Below are 21,213 nucleotides of genomic sequence, written 5' to 3' on the forward strand. Positions count from 1 at the left end.
TCCCCAAATCAATAACCGACATTTTTGTTACAAAAATCCAGTTAAAAACAATAGTAGATAACCGATGTTCAAATCACATAAATCAATTAAGACACAAATCAAGGTAACAAACAAATATAGACTGAATGGGTAAACTGGGCAATGCACAATCCTGAACAAATATAGACTGAATGGGTAAACTGGGCAATTCACAATCCTGCATACAATTAGATACACCTGTAGAAACACTTTGAAATGCACAATCGTTGGAATACATCCTAGTGTGTGTGAGGTGTTGCCATAAGAAGAAATTTGGACAATTTCCATTTTTTTCACAAATAGAAGTTGAACAGAAGAGCCTTGAAGGAGCAAATAATGGAAAAGTTAACTGACCTGACAACTATTGTATATCCCTCTATTTCTGTTAGCTAATGGTCAATCAATAAAGAGGACACAATAAAACAAAAGTCAAGTTGCATAGAAAATGTTTAATGTAAATCAAAACCATTTTAACTTACACCAAAGAAAATGAATATATTATATATTATGTCCAGATATGTCAAGTAAAAAATGATGTCTATTTTTTATGACAATATTCTTCTTCATAATCAAGTGTAAATTTATTCTACTAAAGGATATTCATATGTTTATTGTAATGACCTTTTTTCAAATTACCAAAGTTTCCAATAAAAGAATTATCTGCCAAGGGTAACAACACCTAGGTAGGACAAACTGTATCCCTGTCTGTACAAACCATAAGGAAAGAGCATATCTAATGGTTTTGATGCATGTACAAAAATTTATTATCTTTCTTGAGATGTTTAGCTATTTTACATTCCCGTTTTACTATAAATGTTTAATGCAATTAGGAAACAAAAATTATCTTTAGATCCTACTCATTACAACTTGCTGTTTCCACAGTTATGAAAATGTAGGCAGGGACACAGTTTGTCCTTTACAGGTGTTATTTCCTTTACCAATTTTTTTTTCATATGAAATAGAGAAACAAAATTGACAATTTGAAAATGAATTACTAGTTTATGGTCCAACTGTGAACATTAATGAAAATTGTGTCTTAAATTTCTACAGACTATAACATGAGCTAATAACTACCTTTAATTAAATCTTTAATAACTATGGTTGAAAAATTATTAATGCAAAATTATACTAGGTAATTTTCTACAAATAAATTTTGTTAACATAAAAATGTTGTGTGTTTGATGAATTAAAAATATCATTTACTTCAATTTACATTAAATTTTAAAACAGTAGAAAAAATAATCTTTCATACTTATTTATTATAATTTCTACTTCTATTCATTGTTGGTAAATGGGGCTGTACTGGTAAGAAATATGGACATGTATGTCAAGGTAGCTTGAACTGAAAAAATAGCTTACTGAAATAAAGTGTAATATAATATATTTTCATTTAGTAGCTACAGACTGGTATAACCCCTTACCAGTTTTCATAAAATTTTGTCATGAAGTAGATTTAAAATACAGCAGGTACATTGCTGTATCCATATTAACAACATGTGTCCTTGAATTCTTATTTCAGTTACACAATTAAACACCTGAGTAAAACTTAAAGCTTTCTTTTTTCTTTTGATATCTGGAAGCACATTAGGATTTCTTTCTTATAATTTTGTATAAAGCATACACAATAATTCTGAAATACTAACTTAATTCATTAATTTAACAAAATGTATTTGTAACAAAATGAACTCATTACGTCTAAACCTTTAAAATCAAACATACCACTAAATTAGTGAAATAAATTGGACATAAAAAAATGCATTTTTAGTTTTAAAACAAAAGGAGAAAAAACATATATTGCTAGAAATGTTCCTGATTGCAAACTTTAAAAAAACACCATGTAGTTCAACTTATTATTTCCATGTACAACTATTTAACAATCAACATGAATTTGATTATTCAACCCAGTTAAATCTTCCTTCGGTTAAAGACCATTTTCTTTAAAGAGTTATGTATTGGCAAGTTTAACATATTATGCTTCTAGAGTTAGTTAACAGTTTTAGTATTAATAGGCTGCAGAAATATTTTTTTTTAAAGCTGAAAATTGTACATCTGACATTCTGTAAACCATAAAGCATTAGACATATCTGGACAATTGTGAATAAAAAAAATATGAAACTGATAAAACCTAAAGCTCCGAAGCTCTGCAAGTCTAAAATAAACAACATTATTCTTTCAGACCCCAGCTTTAATGATTGTCTGCAATTACTGGACACATCTAGCCAACTTACTTTAATTTATTAATTTGCCCCCCCCCCCCCCCCCCCCCCAGATAACATTATTTTTCAAACGTTTGTATTCTGGGTAAATTCCATGCCTTATATTTTCAAATCAGACATGCACATAGAACAGCCAGAAGCCATGGACTATGATCAACATTGATATGTTTGGAAAAACATGAAATATTAATAAGCAAAAAAAAAAGTTCATTAAAAACAATTATGGAAGCAAGATTTAAAATTCTTCAGTTTCATATTTTTCTCAAACATTGTAAAACAGTTCAGAATTGCCCATTCCATAAAATGTAAAGGAAAACCTCTTCAAAATAAAGTATAATATAGTAATAATAAACCTAATACACATTCATATATATTCATCACATTCAATTTTGTTCATTCATCTCAATCACATTAAGCATATAAATAAATAAAAACAAAAGTATTTTTTCCCACAAACCATGAAATTTTGAAATCTTTGAGCATGTCATTTTTAGTTTACTTTGTTCAAATTTTTAATAAGATATTTTTACAATTATATGCATAAAATGCAATAAATCGCATAAATAATTATCCCCTACCAAAAGTTCTCTATTTATATCAAAGTTTTCTCACATTGTTATATTTGTAAACAACTATATTGCTGATTTTATTGCATGTTGTTATTATTTGGCACATGAAGAATATACAGCTAGTCCTCACAAATTATGGAGAGAGAAGATGCCTCATACCAAATAATTACTATTCTTACAATAAAAAAATCCACAAATACTGAAATCTATAAATTTTACATATCTTATAGAACCAACCTAATACAGTTTCTGTTGTTGGGGTTTGGTATGACTGTACATGTTAGACAAATTACCCAATTATTATAAAAACATTAACTTTAAAGTTTGGTAGCACATTAGGAATAAACCATAAAATATATACAAGAAACTAGAGACTAGAGTTCATTAGACCATAAAGAAATGATGTTCTTATGTATAAATTTTTTATGACATAATGTAATCATTGTCAAACAATGTGGATTTCATTTTATTACTAATGTGAACATAGTGCAATATTAAATGTATACCAAAGCCATTTGGCCAATCATATGATTTATCTCAAGTCATATATTATTCTTTTTACTTGATACAGATTTGTCCACATTATGACAACGACTGTTCCCAAAAAATATATATTAGTCATTAGAAGCAGCTAAATTTTAGTTAGTAAACATATATATACAACACATATATTAAACACCCAACATGATATGTTCGACATACGTGAAGGATTTTCTAATTTGCTGTGAACATAATTTTATCGTGTATGTAATAATTTATTATAACACTTTTAACATTAAATTTAAGTATTAAAAGTGTAAATTGTGTGATTTTGTATTAAAAATGTATTATTGACTGAAGCACGTCATTATTTTCCTCTGTGAGCCTCTGACATTCCTGAGTGTTCTGTATAGCTTTTGACTATGTCACATAGTAATTGGTGTTATGATGACGTTTATGAGGTTCCAATTGGGGATAAAAACGTCGTATATTACCCCAGCAGTTTCCTGAATATATACTGACATCTCTGTGTTGTTATCCAATCACAAACCTCGACACATTTGTAATCCGTAATGTATATATATATCAGTAGAAATGCTTCAATTAGAATATATATACATTTCTTTGGAACCGTCTAAAGTATATATAGGATTATATAACCAAAAGCAAATGCTTCAATTAGAATATATATACATTTCTTGGGAACAGCCTAAAGTATATATATAAGATTATATAAACGAAAGCAAAAAATAAGTCTTTAAATAAAAAAACATAATGAAATGATATGCATTAGATAAAGTATAGTTATGTATGCAGTAATTCAATGTGAATATAATTTTATAAGCAAATTAAAGAAATATTTTAACAATTATCTTTTTTTTTTCTACATTAAAATAAAATTGATCTACTATTTTTCTCAAAATTATTAGATGTATCAAGTATCAAAGATACTACATATAAAAACAGGTGAATTTTCATTATAAATAACATAACAAATATTCTACACCCTAAAAAATAAATAACTATGACATGTTCTGAATATTATATATTAGTACACTCACTGATCACTCTAAACACGTTTGTAGACTGTACACAAAAGTATATACTTCATGTACAGTTTAAGATGACCCTACATATGTGCTACTAACAATTATTAACTTTCAACAAATTTTTGGCATACATATATACATTTTTCTCAATTTTTACATACACAATATGAAAGACAATTTCAAAATTTCTATCTTGCAAACAATATTAGAACTCTTATTAATATATCTATGCATAACTCCATCATGCCACATTCTTTTTAAAAGTGTGTAATCTTTACACTTAAATGAAGCCATGTTAAAAGTTCTTATAAAACAACTGTTTAAGAAAAAATAATATTCCCCGTCATAATGTCAAGACAGTTAACATTATAGATATAACTTAAAGATTTGTTTCTGTCCCGCATAAAATATACCATGAATAACATGAAGCAATATAGTAAAGAAAAACATAATTTCTTATTTGGTAAGGTTAACTCTTTGTCAACCTTATTCTAGCCCAAGGTTGTCTGTGTGTCTTCATATTTTTTCTATAGAGAGTTTAGATAGGCAGATTGTTTCTATTGAGAAAATTAAGAAGTGAATTTGTTTCAATGAAAATTTACAAGAAAGGACATTAGTTTCTAAAGAGTATTATGATAAAGTCATATTTTCTATGGAATGTGTTGATAACATTAAATTTAATTCTGAAGAGAGTGTTGGGAAAAGTGTTGTGGAAGTTATCCTGTTTTGTCAAATGACAAGTTTAAAACATAAATAGAGCAACAATAAAAACATTAATATCTCCTTCTTGAAAGTATAAAAAAAAACTTTTTTGCTTCTCGTAATTAATAAAAAGATGAAGAAAAAAGCAAATATAATCATTTAACAATAACTTAATACTTATTATCATTGCTATACAATTAAATGAAGAGTATTCAATGAAATCCCAACACTGGAATGGATTTGTATAAATGGGATTGTATATGTTTGTTCCCTGTCCTGGATTTCTCATCCTTTGGAGAATGAGATCTGGGAATGTTGAGAATTCTGCTCCGTCCATATCACAGTTTGTCTATTGTATCATGTCCTAAAATTAGTCAAATTAACATCTTAGTTATTACAATTTTTCCAGTGCAGACAGAATGTTAAAATGGCAGATATTCGAATCAACATGAAACAGAAGGAAAATAGCTTTTTTTTCTAAAGGGTAAACTTTGGATTAAAAAAATTCTGCAGTACAATAACTTTTTAGAAAGATGGTCTGTACATAATCAATTTATTGTGTATTTTGTGTGTTTACTCACCACATCAGAATCATCATGGTATGATTGTATGTCACTCTGTAACTGAGTTGACCTTGATGGTTTGTACATAATCAATTTATTGTGTATTTTGTGTGTTTACTCACCACATCAGAATCATCATGGTATGATTGTATGTCACTCTGTAACTGAGTTGACCTTGATGGTTTGTACATAATCAATTTATTGTGTATTTTGTGTGTTTACTCACCACATCAGAATCATTATGGTATGATTGTATGTCACTCTGTAACTGAGTTGACCTTGATGGTTTGTACATAATCAATTTATTGTGTATTTTGTGTGTTTACTCACCACATCAGAATCATCATGGTATGATTGTATGTCACTCTGTAACTGAGTTGACCTTGATGGTTTGTACATAATCAATTTATTGTGTATTTTGTGTGTTTACTCACCACATCAGAATCATCATGGTATGATTGTATGTCACTCTGTAACTGAGTTGACCTTGATGGTTTGTACATAATCAATTTATTGTGTATTTTGTGTGTTTACTCACCACATCAGAATCATCATGGTATGATTGTATGTCACTCTGTAACTGAGTTGACCTTGATGGTTTGTACATAATCAATTTATTGTGTATTTTGTGTGTTTACTCACCACATCAGAATCATCATGGTATGATTGTATGTCACTCTGTAACTGAGTTGACCTTGATGGTTTGTACATAATCAATTTATTGTGTATTTTGTGTGTTTACTCACCACATCAGAATCATTATGGTATGATTGTATGTCACTCTGTAACTGAGTTGACCTTGATGGTTTGTACATAATCAATTTATTGTGTATTTTGTGTGTTTACTCACCACATCAGAATCATTATGGTATGATTGTATGTCACTCTGTAACTGAGTTGACCTTGATGGTCTGTACATAATCAATCTATTGTGTATTTTGTGTATTTACTCACCACATCAGAATCATTATGGTATGATTGTATGTCACTCTGTAACTGAGTTGACCTTGATGGTTTGTACATAATCAATTTATTGTGTATTTTGTGTGTTTACTCACCACATCAGAATCATCATGGTATGATTGTATGTCACTCTGTAACTGATTTGACCTTGATGGTCTCTGTTCTTTTGGTACACGTGATCCACCATTACTGGCCGTATCATTCTGTTTCTTTACAGCAGGAGAATTTAATTCCTAATGAAAATTCAAATACATTTTCCAAATCACAGTCAATACTTCCATTATAATATTATAATATTATTTGTGTTGTCATTTTCATATTAGGGAGCTACCATTTGATTTTTATGGGGGGGCTAGGATGAAATTTGAAAAAAATAAGCAGGACAGGAGTTTTGAGTAAAAAAAAAAGGCAGGATGTGACACTTGCAAAAAAAAAAAAGTCAGGACGACAATTTAGGTAAAAAAAAGTCAGGATAAACTAAAAAAAAAAAAAGGCAGGACCGATTACAGTAAAAATAATAAGGCAGGACAGAGATTACAGCAAAAAAAAAATGCAGGACAAAATTTTTCATCCTAGCCCCCCCCCTAAAAATCAAATGGTAGCTCCCTTAATTACTTGATACTTTTATTACAAATTCACAGATCTAAAATCAATTATCCAACAAAAAAACCCTTTACCTTATTCACGCAGTTATCCTGTTTTAACTTTCCAATTTGTTGGTATATTTGATGTGTATTTTTCAGAAACATATGCAAATCATATGAAGTAAAGCTCAAATTTATTATATTGTCATGAAAGAAATTACAGCTGCTATAGGAAAACTTTTCGAAACCTTTAATTTACAACCTATTTACTAAACTTTTCATTTATTGTAGTACTGTTTATACATATATGTATCAGAATGTTCATAAATTTTGCTTTGATCTGTTTTCTTTTTATACAATAATCCATATATTATTCTTATCATTATATCAAGAATGAATAGTTTTCAGTCGAGAAGAGTGGGATCCTGATGATACTGACTTTGGGTAGGTAAAAAGTTATAAACAGATTTTAAAAAGTCTTTCAAAGATATTTCTTGGCTCGATCTTTATATCTCAGGGTTGTCGTCCTCCCATGAAATTGTAGCTGAGAAGCTTAATCTTGTTTGAAAAAATATTGATAATGTATAAATATCACATAATTCTCTGATAGTGTCTACTCTGTTTTTGTTAATAAAGCTGTTAAGATGAAGAACAGCAAAAAATGCCATAGGTATTTCCCAGAATTACATATATCTTGTATTCCTTCTTTAACCATTCTTTTTATACATTGTGAATTGGATGGAGAGTTGTCTCATTGGCACTCATACCAAATCTTCTTATTTATATTTACCTCATCATCTGAATCATGATATAATCCTGCTTTAGTTAATGCATTTTCTAATTCATCATCATAACTTACACCATCATTTTGGTTTAGTAATGAATATCTATAGGTCACATTACTGAAAAAAAAATCAAATTATTTTTAAAGCAGTGGAAAGTAGTTTTCTCCATAAAATTTAACAAATTTGTGATAAAATTATCAATATCAGTGATCATAAACAACATAAGAAAATATTATTTGTTTTTCTAAGTAGAATAATTTTTATATGTTATAATAATAAAAATATTAATAACAAAATACATTGGTTAAAGTTGATAGGTACTGATTATTCATCAAATGCCAAGTTTACGTGGTGATTTTCAGGATTTATATAATTTTTATGGTGATTAGCGTTTTCTTAATCAAGGCCAGATGACCTGAGTGACAAATGTAAATTTCAAACATTTGGTAAATAGTTAATAAATCTCACATTTGAATAGATCAAATGAATGTTTTTTATAAAAGTATTTACAGACTTGAAGATGTTAATCAAGTTTGATTGCTTATAAATATAAGTAAATCTAAATATCACAAAATACCGACAGATAAACAAATAATCATCTTAACAATACAATTTTTCATTTATAGTTTTTACTGGGGGTTCCGTGAAACACGTAAGTTTTGTTTACTTGTTTATGTACACATTATACTTACTGTTTCCGTAATATGATATATTTATAAACAAAGAATCCCACCATAATTGTTACTATTAAAGCAACAATCACAAACACAGCTACTATAGCACTGGCATTGTGAGTTTTCTGAAAGAAAAACATAATAATATATAGTTAACACATTTAAATACTTCATAAACAAGTGAAACTGTAAGCTACTGCTAATTTGGACCAGCGGTACAATCATAAAATATTTTTTTTAATGCATACACCGAACACACGGCTAAATTATATATTATTGAAAAGATAAAATTGTCAACTTTCATATTAATGATGCTGTAAGCATGAGAAGTGGTCGAAATTTTGCATAATTGAGGTCAAAGGTCAACAATTGAATATTACAAAATTTTGCCTTTACTGACAATTTTGGGCTAAACTTAGGAACATTAAACATATTGAACAAACAGAGGACAACATTTCATTTAGCATATGTGCAGCCTGTTGGGAATACCATATTTTTTTCAAATACATCATTTTTAACGTTAAAATTGACGTTTTTCGTTATATGATACATTTTGTTTATTTATGACTTCATTTAGTTTCCATACAAGGATGACCTTGAACTTTGGTAATATTTTTTTTCCATCAAAATGAAGTCTGAACACTACTTGCTACTATACAAAAGTTTTAAGTCAGGTAATGGAGGGATGAAAGTTGATTTAATTGATTTCAGTTGCAATGGTCATGATGGTTATTTTAGTAAAAAACTGTCATCAATATGTTTGTTGTACAATCAAAATGTATTTATATAAGATTTATGCAATATATTAGGATCATATCAACGTTTTGTTTTTTTGACATTTTTTTACATTCGGAATGTCCCAATTGTCCTATCATAAAAACGGAAATAGCTTCAGTGTCAAAGTAAACTAAATGTATATTAAAATAACAGAAAAAGTGGACAACAACTGAAGGCAAAACAAGTTTATAATATGAATTAGCATTGTTAAGACGTAAAATTAAATAGGTCAGGATAGCATCATCATCATCATCTATATCTGTCAGGTGTGTATTGATATTTTTACAAAGGTCTGATGCTTGACATTGATGTCAGTACAGGACAAGTTCTGTTCAAAACACACACAACTTTTACTGGGGCCACATGTGGAGCAGGATCTGCTTACCCTTCCGGAGCACCTGAGATTAACCCTTGTTTTTTGGTTGGGTTCGTGTTGTTTATTCTTTAGTTTTCTATGTTGTGTCATGTGTGCTGTTGTTTGTTTGTCTTTTTCATTTTTAGCCATGGCGTTGTCAGTTTGTTTTAGATTTATGAGTTTGACTGTCCCTTTGGTATCTTTCGTCCCTCTTTTACTGCAAACTGATTTTCCTTTGCACGTACACACCAAATCTTGAAGGAAGTAAGATGACATTTGACCTTCAACACTTTCCTTCTCTCCAACCAGACTGCAGAGGCGATCCAATAGCAGACTTGGCGATTTTCTGGTGAATTGCAATGCACCAGAATCAAATGCTAATTGGACTCTATGAGGAATATCAAGCATATCAAGAATATAAACCGGGGTCCGTCTGGAGTAATTTGTTCTGTTGGTTATGAAGAAGTATGGCAACATATCAGTAGTAGTATGTAAATGCAATGACCACAAACCCTCCCGTTCTGCACAAATGTTTTGGAGCATTACTTCATCCGCGTTCAGGAACATATCCCAGTACTTAAATGTCGGGGACTCGAGATATTCCCAGTTCCTGAATCTAACTGTTAATGGTAATACATGAGTGGTATACAGATGGATTAGCTCCTTAGTACATATTTGTAAGATTCCGATTCATCTGCAAACTTTGCTTGACATTCGGACAGCATTACCAATACATCCTTTGGTATTGCATCAATACATCAATACCATCATTTTATTCACACCATCTGAAAAACGAAGCGATCGTAATGCTTCATATACGAGTGTAAAATCTCGAACTGATTGGTAAAACTATTTCCCTAAGAGCATCTGGTCAACAGTGCATCCGGCATAAACACCGGAATCAACTATAAGATCCCGAAGACCTCCATCTGCCCGCAATTTTCCAATACAAGCTATAAAACAAGAAAGTGTGTGAAATCCACCAAGCCTCAAAATATGGGATTGAAAAACCTTTGGCATAGATAATTTCACTTGTTGTGAACAGTAAAAATCACAAAAATACTGAACTCAGAGGAAAATCCAATCGGAAAGTCCATAATCACATGGCAAAATCAAATGACAAAACACATCAAAAACAAATGGAAAAGAACTGTCATATTCCTGACAACTGCGTAAAGTTGTTGATCAAACGTCTGTATTGCAAAGTCCTGTCCTACTTCTTTTGAAATGTCCATATATTTCTTCATTGTTGTATAAACGGGTGACATATCACTTTGCTTCGAGTCAACAACTGGTGCATAGGTAACAAGTGTCCGACAAGGAAGTGATTCTGAGACCAGTCTAGAAAGGGATTGCTTGTTTAATTTCTTTTTCAAGTTCCATTGGAAATTTAATAACTTCTCTGAACAGAAGTCGCAGACGGAGTCTAAAGAAGCTTCTCAACTTTCAGAACAAGATTGTATGTCACTATATGCATTCTCACGACGGGGAGGCTCATGACGCTCTTTTTGCTTGTTGAATGGTACACAGTTTATCAAAGACATTATCTGCTAGTCGACCGGTAGAGATTTTTCCTATCCTCGTTTAATTTTTACCTGTTCAGCATGTACAGCGGTTGAATCTGTCATTTCAGTCTGCAGTTGGAAAACAGCTTTAGTCATAGAATGGAAAGTATCCTTGCCATCCGCCGTTTCCGTGCTTATGTCAATGTTGTTGACTTTATAGGTTGTGTATTTGTCGGCATAGTCCTGTGGAAGCAAGAAACAAAAATTATCAAGTAAGGTGGACATCATAAAAGCCTTATGCTTTACCATCAGGTCTGAATTAATGTGACAATATGATTGGCTTAAAATATATATATATGCAGGTTGGAGTTTTCAACGACGGATGGTGGATATCATGCAGGTCAGAGTTATAAACGACGGATGGTGGATCACATGCAGGTCGGAGTTTTCAACGATGGATGGTGGATCACATGCAGGTCGGAGTTATCATCGGCGGATGGTGGATCACTTGCAGGTCGGAGTTTTCAACGACGGATGGTGGATCACATGCAGGTTGGAGTTTTCAACGACGGATGGTGGATCACATGCAGGTCGGATTTTCCAATGAGGGATGGTGGATCACATGCAGATCGGAGTTTTCAACGACGAATGGTGGATCACATGCAGGTCGGAGTAATTGCAGTACTTCTAAATGACGGGCGTTGCAGATAAACAAATGGATTGTTGGAGTTGACAACGACGATCAGAGGAGCAGTTCACTGGAGTCGGGGTTATGAAGACGGTCCGCAGTTGATGGTTGCGCCTTTTTCTTAAAATAAGAAGTTCCGATATTTGATGTTACGAACTTAGTTATTCACACAAGAATTGTATGAACTATACACTGCTGAACATTTAGATGTTGTTGAACTTTTGAAATGATTTTATTTATGAAAATTTTTGTTGTTTTTAGGGAAATTTGCAAGCATTCATATTGTCACCGATTTTAACTAAAATATAAAATTATATTTCTTAAGAAAGGGAGGAATGTGACAATATGATGGGCTTAAAATATATATATAAATATATATTTATATTTATGATTATATATTCTCAAAATGTTTATTAAATTGAATAAAATAAATACAGGGGAATATCTATTAAGAAAAACATGACCTTGTAAAAGGTTGTTCAATTGACCGCTGGGTTGCATATAACATGTTTACATGCAGACCAGGTGGTGAAATAATCGTCAAATTAAAAGAAACCTCGACACTGTTTATATTCTGTATATATACTTATGTATTTGACTGTATAGGGGAGATGGTCTGTTATGGACACTGGTCCAGACAGGCTTTAATACACTACTATTCAAAATAACCATGTGTTGTGTTACATGTGGTTATTTTTGGTTAACCGTGACCAAAGGATATTAAGGTAAAGTGACTTTTTATTTGATACTCTTTATTTTATTTCTCAAAACGGCTAGACAAGATTTCAATGTAGGGTCTGTTTTTCACAATTTAGAAACACAAGTTCAAGGTCTCACTCAAAAGATATTTAAAAACGGCATTAATTTGACAAATTAGGAATAGGTGTATCAGATGTGAGCACAATTGTTCATGATCAAGATGCTGATTAACTCATTAAAAAAAATGTTTTATTAAAAATGTTTTTTTAAGCGAAAATGTAGATATTTTTTTTTATGAATCAATGGTGAAGGTTTAATTTTTTTATTGATATTTTTTTATGTAATCATTATCATAAGGGTGAAGGTACTTATAATAGGTATTTCATTTATTTAGTCAATATAAAAGACTGGCAACTGTGTTAGGTATTTGATAGTATAAGTCAATACACTGTATATAATTGACTTATATTTTTTTTTTATGAATCAATGGTGAAGGTTTAATTTTTTTATTGATATTTTTTTTAATCATTATCATAAGGGTGAAGGTACTTATAATAGGTATTTGATTGTTTTAGTCAATATAAAAGACTGGCAACTGTGTTAGGTAATTGAGAGTATAAGTCAATATATAATATAAGATTTGCGTATATATTGTAATGATATAATGAGAAGTTTTTATATGCTGTTTTTCAAAAGACAGAATAGATATTTAAATAAGAAAAAAAACAACACTTGAATATTAAATTAAATAACAATAGGTAAAAATATTTTAAAGATGTTGGTTATATTTTAAAGTATTTAACTGCCTAAATAATGATAATATTAAAACATTTAATATATCTTGATTTTGAATATAATAATTTCATTTTTGATTCATATTTTGAGCTGTTTTCTGAAGAGACGATCTGTAATTCTAGAATATACGCGCTTATATACATTGGTATAAGAAAGTTTCATTCAAGAACCTTTTGGCAACGGATTTAAGGGTATTTCTGCGATGTTATAATCATATGGTTGTTTAAATATGGTTGACGCAGTTGGGTAAGTGCGTAAGCACATTTGTTTAGAGAAACAAAATATTATATGTTATTAAGAATCCAAAACTTTATTTTCGCACAGTTATTGTGGTATTTTTAAAGAACGGCGGACCTATCTTCAGAAAATAGCGCCTAAATGATTAAAATTGATGCAATTGTTTAAGTCCACTCTTAGGGAAATGTAGGGTTTTATAAGTTTTAAAAGTATTTTAGCGATAGATGAAATAGGATTATTTATACAGTACATAAATCTATACTAAGGGTTTAAAAAGGGAAATGTTTTCATAATAAAACAATTTAGGACTTAAAATATGGAAATAAGTATCATATGGTTATAACCGTTATAAACAATAACATGATACATCTTCCACAAATATTTTAATGTGATCCTGATTGTATTAAAAGAAAATTAGCAAACCAAGAAAAACTAGAGGGTCCAAGGACCCTATGTCGCTCACCTGATATTTTTATTTACAATTGTTGCATGATAAATGCAACTGTTGTACTGTCGTTTAGTTTCAGAGATATAATACTAAAAAGTGCATTTGAAACCTATGTTTTATTTCAGCCATGTGGGCAGGCAGGGTCATCATACACAGTGGTCCCTGGATATCCTAGTGGTGATTTAAACCAAGTTTGTTTAAATTCGACAGTTGTTTCAGGGGAGAATTTTTGTAAAATTTATCTAACAAGAAATGCAAAGTAATGAGAAAGTTGTGAAGTAGTTTTGTTGTTGCGTAATCCCCCCCTTTGCCACCAGTGCAAGGGTTGTATAGCCAGCTGAGGTCGTGAAAAACTCTCTTTCTTTTGTTGTTGCAGATAGATCTTGACCTGATAAACAATTTTACCACATGTCAGATTTGCTCTAAATGCTTTGGTTTTTGAGTGATAAGCCAAAAACTGCATTTTACCCCTATCTTCTATTTTTAGCCATGGCGGGCATCTTGGTTGGTTGGCTGGATCACCGGACACAATTTTTAAACTAGATACCCCAATGATGATTGTGGCCAAGTTTGGTTTAATTTAATCCAGTAGTTTCAGAGGAGAAGATTTTTGTAAAAGATAACTAAGATTTACGAAAAATGGTTAAAAATTGACTTTAAAGGGCAATAACTCCTAAAGGGGTCAACAGACCATTTTGGTCATGATGACTTATTTGTAGATCTTACTTAGCTGAACATTTTTGCTGTTTACAGTTTATCTCTATCTATAATAATATTCAAGATAATAACCAAAAACAGCAAAATTTCCTTAAAATTACCAATTCAGGGGCAGCAACCTATCAAAGAAATGTCCGATTCATCTGACAATTTCAGGGCAGATAGATCTTGACCTGATAAACAATTTTACTACAGTCAGATTTGCTCTAAATGCTTCGGTTTTTGAGTGATAAGCCAAAAACTGCATTTTACCCCTATGTTCTATTTTTAGCCATGGCGGCCATCTTGGTTGGTTGGCCGGATCACCGAACACAATTTTTAAACTAGATACCCGAATGATGATTGTGGCCAAGTTTGGTTTAATTTGGTCCAATAGTTTCAGAGGAGAAGATTTTTGTAAAAGATAATTAAGATTTACGAAAAATGGTTAAAAATTGACTATAAAGGGCAATAACTTCTAAAGGGGTCAACAGACCATTTTGGTCATGTTGACTTATTTGTAGATCTTACTTTGCTGAACATTTTTGCTGTTTACAGTTTATCTCTATCTATAATAATATTCAAGATAATAACCAAAAACATCAAAATTTTCTCAAAATTACCAATTCAGGGGCAGCAACCCAACAACGGGTTGTCCGATTCATCTGACAATTTCAGGGCAGATAGATCTTGACCTGATAAACAATTTTACCCCATGTCAGATTTGCTCTAAATGCTTTGGTTTTTGAGTAATAAGCCAAAAACTGCATTTTAACCCTATGTTCTATTTTTAGCCATGGCGGCCATCTTGGTTGGTTGGGCGGGTCACCGGACACAATTTTTAAACTAGATACCCTAATAATGATTTTGGCCATGTTTGGTTAAATTTGGCCCAGCAGTTTCAGAGGAGAAGATTTTTGTAAAAGTTAACGACGACGGACGCAGGACGACGGACGACGACGGACGCCAAGTGATGAGAAAAGCTCACTTGGCCCTTCGGGCCAGGTGAGCTAAAAAGAGAAAAAGAGGAGCATAAGGTCATCTATAACTTCAGGTTTAAGTTATATGACAAATGATAATAGTGCTGATAGATATAATTTAGAAAGTAGTCAAGACATGCCTATTGATAAAATCAAAATACCAAAGAAAATATGAATATTCCCCAGGTCAGATTTGCTCTAAATGCTTTGGTTTCAGAGATATAAGCCAAAATCTACATTTCGCCCCTATGTATTTTTAGCCATGCCGGCCATCTTGGTTGGTTGGCCGGGTCACGCCACACATTTTTAAAATTAGATACCCAAATGATGATTGTGGCCAAGTTTGGTTGAATTTGGCCCAGTAGTTTCAGAGGAGAAGATTCTTTAAAAGAATACTAAAATTTTAGAAAAATGGTTAAAAATTTACTATAAAGAGCAATAACTCCTAAAGGGGTCAACTGACCATTTTGGTCATGTTGACTTATTTGTAAATCTTACTTTGCTGAACATTATTGCTGTTTACAGTTTATCTCTATCTATAATAATATTCAAGATAATAACCAACAAGAATGTGTCCAAAGTCCACGGATGCCCCACTCGCATTATCATTTTCCATGTTCAATGGACCGTGAAATTGGGTAAAAAATCTAATTTGGCCTTAAAAGTTAAAAGATCAACCAAAAGGGAACATGTGTACTAAGTTTCAAGTTGATTGGACTTCAGCTTCATCAAAAACTACCTTGACCAAAAACTTTAACCTGAATTTGGACGAACGGACGGACGGACGGATGGAAGGACGCAGACCAGAAAACATAATGCCCCTCTACTATCGTAGGTGGGGCATAAAAACAGTAAAATCTCCTTAAAATTACCAATTTAGGGGCAGCAACCCAACAATGTGTTGTCTGATTCATCTGAAAATTTCAGGGCAGATAGATCTTGACCAGATAAACAATTCTACCCCATGTCAGATTCGCTCTTAATGCATTGGTTTTTGAGTTATAAGCCAAAAACTGCATTTTACCCCTATGTTCTATTTTTAGCCATATCAGCCATCTTGGTTGGTTGGCTGATATGCCTTCGGACCAGGTGGTGAGCTAAAAATGTGCTAAATTTCTCAATGGAATAAAGCAGTCATATTTGACAGCAAAATGAGTTGTCATCTATAATGCTTTGTAGGAATAAAAGTCTTGTAGTTAATAGCATTTTTGGGGACATTTATTTTTATAAAGAATCAATGTGTTGTTCGGTCACTTGTTGAAATGTAATTTCATTTGAATACTTGGATTATTCATTCTATAAAAATATGATTCTGTTTTCTGCAACATACTAATTGTGTATGATTGTTGTCAGCATTGCATAATCCGGGTTCCAAATTCAGCAGTAGTGATACACTTTTAAAAGTGTTTTCTTCACAATATTTGCCACTGATTTATTTTCATGTTCAATATATTACCACAAAAAAAAAAGTCCCAAAAACTTAGAAAAAAATAAAGACTGACAAAACAACTCCTTGGTAGATCTTGATACTGTGAATTCATTTATTTTTGTGGGTACCAATTTTCGTGGATAACGAAAAACTTGTAAGTTCGTGAATATTTAATTTTGTGGTTTTGCTGAGGTCTGCATACAAGCCTATAAAAAATTTGACATTTTTTGAACACTTTATTTCGTGGTTTACCTGTATCCACCAAATCCTCGGAAATTGGTATCCAGCGAATAATAATGAATCCACAGTATATACAGTGATGAAATATCCCTACCTTTGTTTCTTGTGGTACTTCTTCCACAGCTATTTGACCCTCATCTTTTGATGCACACTGCTCACCTAAATTTATCAGTTTTCCATTTGGTGAAAACCCTCCTACACATTTATCATTTGGTATTTTTCTATATCTGTGAAAAAAAATAAAAAAAATTGTATTACAATTCTGTTATCAATATAACCAATGCATCCTGCCTCATAGTCTGGAAAGTCTTTTTATGTATTGAGCAATCAATCTTCTTCCTCTACAACGTCTTACTATGGAAATGTGCCCATATCTATGGCAATGGACATGTGTGGTTAAAGTTTGAAACAGAATAGGACATATTTTTATTATCATATTGAAATTAAAAATTTTGAGCTGATAACAAATTCTCACTTGCTTTAAGAAACAATAAATATTTTTTATTATGTGATGTAAATTTCAGATAAAATTTACCTTTATGTTAATGAGGGAGAGACTCTTGCTTCCATATATTAACTTCAGTTAAATTAAATTAAAATAATAATAAATACCCTTGTGTTATAACTTGTTCTTCATGACCTTGCTTACATACATCCACTTTAGGTAAATTAAAATTAGGCTGTTCTACACAATCATCCCTACCATCAGGTCTGTAAAACCCATAATCACTGAAATATTCATATAATGCATGCATTATTTTTTTGTTTTTTCACACAGCAGTAAATATCGTTTTATCTTAATCTGCTTGACTTAAATGTATTTTATAATTGTATAAATTAACCAATTGTTCAGACGTTTCGGCCATTGGCCTTCTTCAGTTATTTATTATTCCTCTAAACTATGTAATTGTTTTTGCAACCTTTTTCAAAATTTTTGTGAATGGAATTCCAGGAAATTTAAATTTTAATGTGAATTGTACATTTTTAACTGCTTTTAACATACACTTTTTATATCTGAGACCTTTTTTCAGATATTTTTAATCAATCTTTGTACCTAATCATAAATACTACATCTATTTTTTTTTTCTATTTTCAGATGCAGTTCAATTATATTCTTAGTGCATACGAAACTTCATCTAAATCCAAAATATTGCACAATTACTATTATTTGGCATTAGTGCATTAACTGTAAGATAAAGGAAAGATTGTACATCTTGTAAGTTGTAATATTGGAAATTGTTTTTGAGTGACTTGGTCCAGTTTATACACCAAGAAATTCCCTTTGAAAGGTGCTTATTCCTTATAATTCTTTAAAATGGCAGATAAAGAATGTGTTATATAAAAGTAGTAATGTCAACATGGTAATACAATCAAAGAGCTGAAGAGCTCTGAGGGAAAAGACGGCCATTGTTTCAATTTTTAGGGGGGTATCTTTTGATAGTCTACAAACAAAGAATGAGCAAAAGAACAACTAGAACATATAGAAAGGCTAACAATAATGAAACTAATTGTTGTTTATTGTTATTTCATTTCCTTAGTCAAGAATTCATCATAGAGACAATTTGGACCAATGAGATCTGCACCTTCTAAATCAAAACATTTGATTAAAGTTAGGAGTTAATTATCTAAAATTCAATTGAATTTAACAACTACTACAATATATTTTAGAATTTTAATTATGTACAACTGAACGGCAGGCTAAGACCATTCTCAATTTTTTGTGACAGTATTCTCAAGAAAGTGAGGACTGTAAAATCTATTCAGTTTTAATTTTCCATTGATAAAGTTCCAAGTTACAACTCTCATCACAGGGATACATTTACTTATAAAATCAAATATGATTGATATAAGCTGTGTGAAGTTTGTTTCCAGATCCCATATTTTGATATATCTGTAAAATTCATGAATAAATAGCTTTAAACTACAAAAAGCAATATTTAAAAAAAAAATGAAAAAAAAATGACCACTACAATAATTATGTTGGTACGCAAAATTACTTTTTTATTGATGACTACTTATCATATATATACATTATGTGACATTTTTAGTGTTCAGATAGAATGAAAACTGCAGTTGCTCTCCCCAATCTCAATAGGTATAAACTACAAAAAGCAACATTTAATTTTTTTTTATTTTTTTTTAACCATTTTAATAATTATGTTGGTACACAAATTTTTTTTATATAGAAGACTACTTATCATATACTAAATGTCACATTTTAAGTGTTCAGAAACATTTACTTTGATTTTAGTGTATAATTACTCATCAATGGAGGTGCTCCTGAATTGGAGGAAGATTCTAAAAACAGAACTTTACAGAAACAATGAAAACTGTCGTTTCTCTCCCCAATCTCATGTATCCCCATTGACATTGTTTACCGCGAAAGTTGACCTACAAATTATCTGATTATAGCCTCAGATTAAAGCATTGCATGTTGGTGTGTGAATGATCTACACTACATACAGCAAACATCATTAGGTTTACATTTAACAAATACGGATTTTAAATTAGTATACAAATACTATGACTGGTTTTTATAATGAATAAAGGATATCCCTGTGTGGCATTCCAACAATGACGTCACTAGGTTAGATATATTTAGAATATTTCGTAATACTGATTTTTCCGGACTGTAAAAGAAACGTATATAGTGTAAGGGAAAGCTCAATATACGATAATTTCACGAGTAACAGAAGGAAATGTGTAAAAAATGTATTTAAAGTCAATCTGTTCTCCTTGTCATCAATTTCAGTATGACATTTTGAGGGGGTTTCCAAACTATCAAAACAAAATGATTGACGTGAGGGAATGATACTCTGGCCAACCCCATTAGGGAATTGACGGCTTGAAGCCGTCTTTCCCCAAAAATATTTCACTTTAATAACAACTACTAGAAGACTTTTCTGCCAATCATATTAACATACAGTCGACTCTCGTTATCTCGAAGTCAGCTGGACCGGAGAAATATTTCGAGATACACATAGTTCGACTCAAACGAGAACCGGAAGTTTGACTGAACAAGGGATACAACTCTTGCTTAGCATGGTAAAGCTAAAATAAATCCGGGTGAATATTGGAAGGGGATCGATATTCTAGTATCAGATCGATGTATTTGTATGTCACATGGTCTTTTGTTATTATAATAAAATTGTTTTACTTATTCAATTGTTTCAGTTACAATTGTTTCCTATGGTTTTTATCCGAGAGAGTAATTTCCAATCGATAGTTTTGTTATTCAGGTTGTTTAAAGTTGACAAAATTGTTTATTCTTGGATACAAAAGACTTTAGAAAATTAAGATTCCTCTTCATTTTGTTGTATCTCACTCTTTCTTTTAATAAAAGAAAATACAACAAGATTAAAGACGCCGATTGAGTAGTTTTTAGGTGATCATCAATGGAAGTCATAATCATTACTTTATACACACCCAAGCTCATTAGTGTAAATCACAATTAATTGTTTTGTAAACATTTTAAATACTTTTTCATGAACATTAACAATGTATCACTAATATTTCATAAAAATTCTAGAAAAGATAATCTTAGGTAAACACTCGTGGAAATAGCATGTCATAAATCAATACAGTGGTCAGTGACTGGAAATTTAATTACACGTGTATTGTCAGATTAACTTTTCAATCCATTTAAATGCCGGAGGTCATGTTTTGACATATGTGTTTTAGTTCGAGATAAATAATGAATTTTGAATGCTTTTGTTCACCTTGGGATCGTAAATTTAATTCGACTCAACCGAAATTTCAAC

At 31.1% G+C, this 21,213-nt stretch overlaps 1 protein-coding gene across 4 annotated transcripts in view; it reads right to left on the reverse strand.

The window, feature by feature from the left end:
- Positions 1–2,279: 2,279 nt before the first annotated feature.
- LOC139515473 (sortilin-like) overlaps positions 2,280–21,213 on the reverse strand; it is a 67,948-nt gene continuing 49,014 nt past the window's right edge. For 2 of the 4 annotated variants that reach the window (XM_071305056.1, XM_071305049.1), the window contains 7 exons: positions 18,065–18,181; positions 17,547–17,679; positions 11,331–11,483; positions 8,622–8,728; positions 7,935–8,046; positions 6,656–6,793; positions 2,280–5,398 (listed from right to left, as the gene is read on the reverse strand). In XM_071305056.1, coding sequence (XP_071161157.1) covers positions 5,384–5,398; positions 6,656–6,793; positions 7,935–8,046; positions 8,622–8,728; positions 11,331–11,483; positions 17,547–17,679; positions 18,065–18,181 — 775 coding nt within the window. In that variant the 3' untranslated portion in view covers positions 2,280–5,383. The remainder of the gene's footprint in view (positions 5,399–6,655; positions 6,794–7,934; positions 8,047–8,621; positions 8,729–11,330; positions 11,484–17,546; positions 17,680–18,064; positions 18,182–21,213) is intronic. The other 2 variants (XM_071305065.1, XM_071305060.1) reach the window with 1 other exon arrangement.

The sequence above is a fragment of the Mytilus edulis genome, chromosome 1 (genome assembly GCF_963676685.1).
Source record: "Mytilus edulis chromosome 1, xbMytEdul2.2, whole genome shotgun sequence".
Taxonomy (NCBI): Eukaryota; Metazoa; Mollusca; class Bivalvia; order Mytilida; family Mytilidae; genus Mytilus; species Mytilus edulis.